This window comes from Amphimedon queenslandica, unplaced genomic scaffold, assembly GCF_000090795.2.
Source record: "Amphimedon queenslandica unplaced genomic scaffold, v1.1 AMPQUscaffold_13057, whole genome shotgun sequence".
Classification (NCBI taxonomy): domain Eukaryota; kingdom Metazoa; phylum Porifera; class Demospongiae; order Haplosclerida; family Niphatidae; genus Amphimedon; species Amphimedon queenslandica.
This window is the reverse complement of record NW_003546707.1, coordinates 75,525-78,154: the sequence shown is the minus strand read 5'-3', so window position 1 is coordinate 78,154 and position 2,630 is coordinate 75,525. Positions and strand designations below refer to the sequence as shown.

The window sequence follows — 2,630 nt, the reverse complement described above, 5'->3', positions numbered from 1 at the left end:
ATACACTCATGGAAACACGTGTGTCGGGCACAGTCTTTTACATGTGACATCTTCATGACATCACTATTCACGTGACGTGGGTGCTGTTGGAACAAAACTACTTTATACAATGTACCCTTCCCTGCCGTCCACCCAAATGACTGTAATCCAAATGACCACCCTGATGTCTACCCAAATGACCCAACCAAATGGTTGAGTAGCCGAAATTAAATATCTCCTTTTTTGGTATTGAGCCAATTGCTTGCATAGTAGCAGTCACACTACTGATATAGTAGATGAATATCATTATCAAGCAATGAATATCATTACATACAAATTCCAGTCTCAGTAGTGAATATCTTAACTCATTTGCTTTTGATAGCTGTATAAAAATTTGATTAAGAAAATGCAATGTGAGATATCTCACAATAAATTTCCTAGCATACTGTCCCACATAATCAGCACATAATTTGTTTTTGTATTTTTTGTTATTTTATTTATAACTATCTTTATTTTTTCAGAAAAAAGTATCACTCCAGAAACAGATGAGGTAGCTATGTCACCAGGAAGCACTGACAGAGCAACAGGTAATGATATTGCCTCATTTTAATACAACTATTAATGTTAACTATTCATCAATTTAGGTACATCCAAATATGGTTATTCTGAAAAGAGCTTTGAATTAACTAGCAAGTTATATGATCTACAAGATGAATTTGATGAGGCAATCAGAATAACACAAAAATCCTTCCAATTAAGTGATCTACCTGAAATCATTGAATACCTCAATAGACACACAATGTCATTACTTGGGCCTAACAAAAAACAGCAAATAACTGCTGAAGCAATTAGAGAAGAGTTTAAATATATTCAAACATTATCAGATTTATTTGCTGTACTACAAGACAAATACATATCTTGGTTCAACTATAAACTTATGATAAAACTTGTTGAAGTATTTCTACCCAAAAATCGTTTGTTAAAGAGGACTTGGTCGTCATATGAAGAGAAGTTAAAGGATTATTTTATAAACAGTGGTGGACTATTGAAAGATGCTGATGCTGTACAGTTTGGTGTAAAAGGTGTTCCTCCTGGTACACGAGTAATGATTGCTAAAGTTGACAGAGATGACTACACACTGGATGACATATTCTTCTTTCGTAGAGCAATACCAAAAGGTTTGGATATTCCAGAATATGATCTTTACTTCAGTTTCGTCTATGATGGTTCTCTCTGTTTGGGTTACCTCATTCCTGAGTATCTTTATTCTTTATTATTTCCTCTAACTACAAAGCTACAGCAACAGTTAGCTAGTATTGGTATCACTGAACTAACATGTGGTGAAGATAAATATGATCTAAGAAAGGTTTGTGATTATTGAATTGATAATTTGATTTTATTATTTTTAATTTTACAGTTATCAATAGAAGAGGTTAAGCACTCATCCACTGATATTGGTAAGTACATGAACTGACCTTTAGTCAATCCCTCCATACATAACTTGTATTACTAATAATATTCTTCATTTATAGATATATGTGATCCATTATGGTATGAGAATACCAGTACACCATTACATGAAGCAGCTTGGAGAGGATTAAAAGATGAAGTACAATGGCTTCTTAACAAGTTTGGCTCCAGGACATATCATCGTGGTCTTCATGGTTGGACTCCATTACACTCTGCATCATATGGTGGACACATTGAGATCCTTCAACTACTCATCCATCAATATGGTATTGATCCTAATGAAGGTGATGATAATAGTGTATCTAGTATACATATGGCATCTTATAAAGGCCACTTATCTATAGTACAATATCTAGTAGACACGTGTGACGTTCCTCCTGATCAACCAGACAATAGCAATAACACTGCATTACTGTACTCAGCAATGGGGGGCCATTCTGACCTAGTGGAATTTTTTATTGAGATAAATTGTAATACTTCTCAGATTAATTATTATAGTGAGTCTTTATCATTGTTAGCTTGTAAAAGTGGAGAGTTAGCATTAGTCCACAAGCTTGAATCATTAAACCTCTTCTCACCTCATGACACAACAAATTCAGGGCGTGGTATACTACATTATACTTGTTGCTCTATGAATAATAAAAGTGTTGAGCTTTTTAAGTATCTTTTAAATCAATATCAATTATCCATTGATGTAAAGGATCGATACGATAAGACTCCACTTCATATTGCTTCATGGTTTGCTTCATCATCAGTTGTTGAGTATATTGTTAGTATTCAAGGTAATGAAGCATTATTAGTTAATGATAATAATGGTGGTAGGTCATGTTTATATTTTGCATGTTATGCAACTATACATATTCCAGCTGGTATTGTGTATTATAAGCTTATGACACAAAGTGATGCATCAGGTATTGATATTATTAATAATACTAGAATTAAAACAAATATTGATTTTATCAAACGAAATGAAAGAGTTAAAATGTTTTCTTCACTTCTCAAGAAAGCTAGCACTTGCCCTAACTTTGACATCAATGCCACTACAAATGATGGTCAGTCATTACTTCATTGGGCATCACGCAGTGGCAGTACATTACTAGTGAAAGCATTGGAAGAATATAATATCAATTGTACATTAACTAATGATGGTAAGTCTCCAGTACATTATGCTGCCTGGTCAG

At 33.7% G+C, this 2,630-nt stretch overlaps 1 protein-coding gene across 1 annotated transcript in view; it reads left to right on the top strand.

Annotated features, from left to right (window-relative positions):
- The first annotated feature begins 778 nt into the window (after nt 1-778).
- LOC109585473 (Bloom syndrome protein homolog) overlaps nt 779-2,630 on the top strand; it is a 7,686-nt gene continuing 5,834 nt past the window's right edge. The window contains exons 1-2 of the mRNA XM_020001568.1: nt 779-1,345; nt 1,397-1,436. Coding sequence (XP_019857127.1) covers nt 779-1,345; nt 1,397-1,436 — 607 coding nt within the window. The remainder of the gene's footprint in view (nt 1,346-1,396; nt 1,437-2,630) is intronic.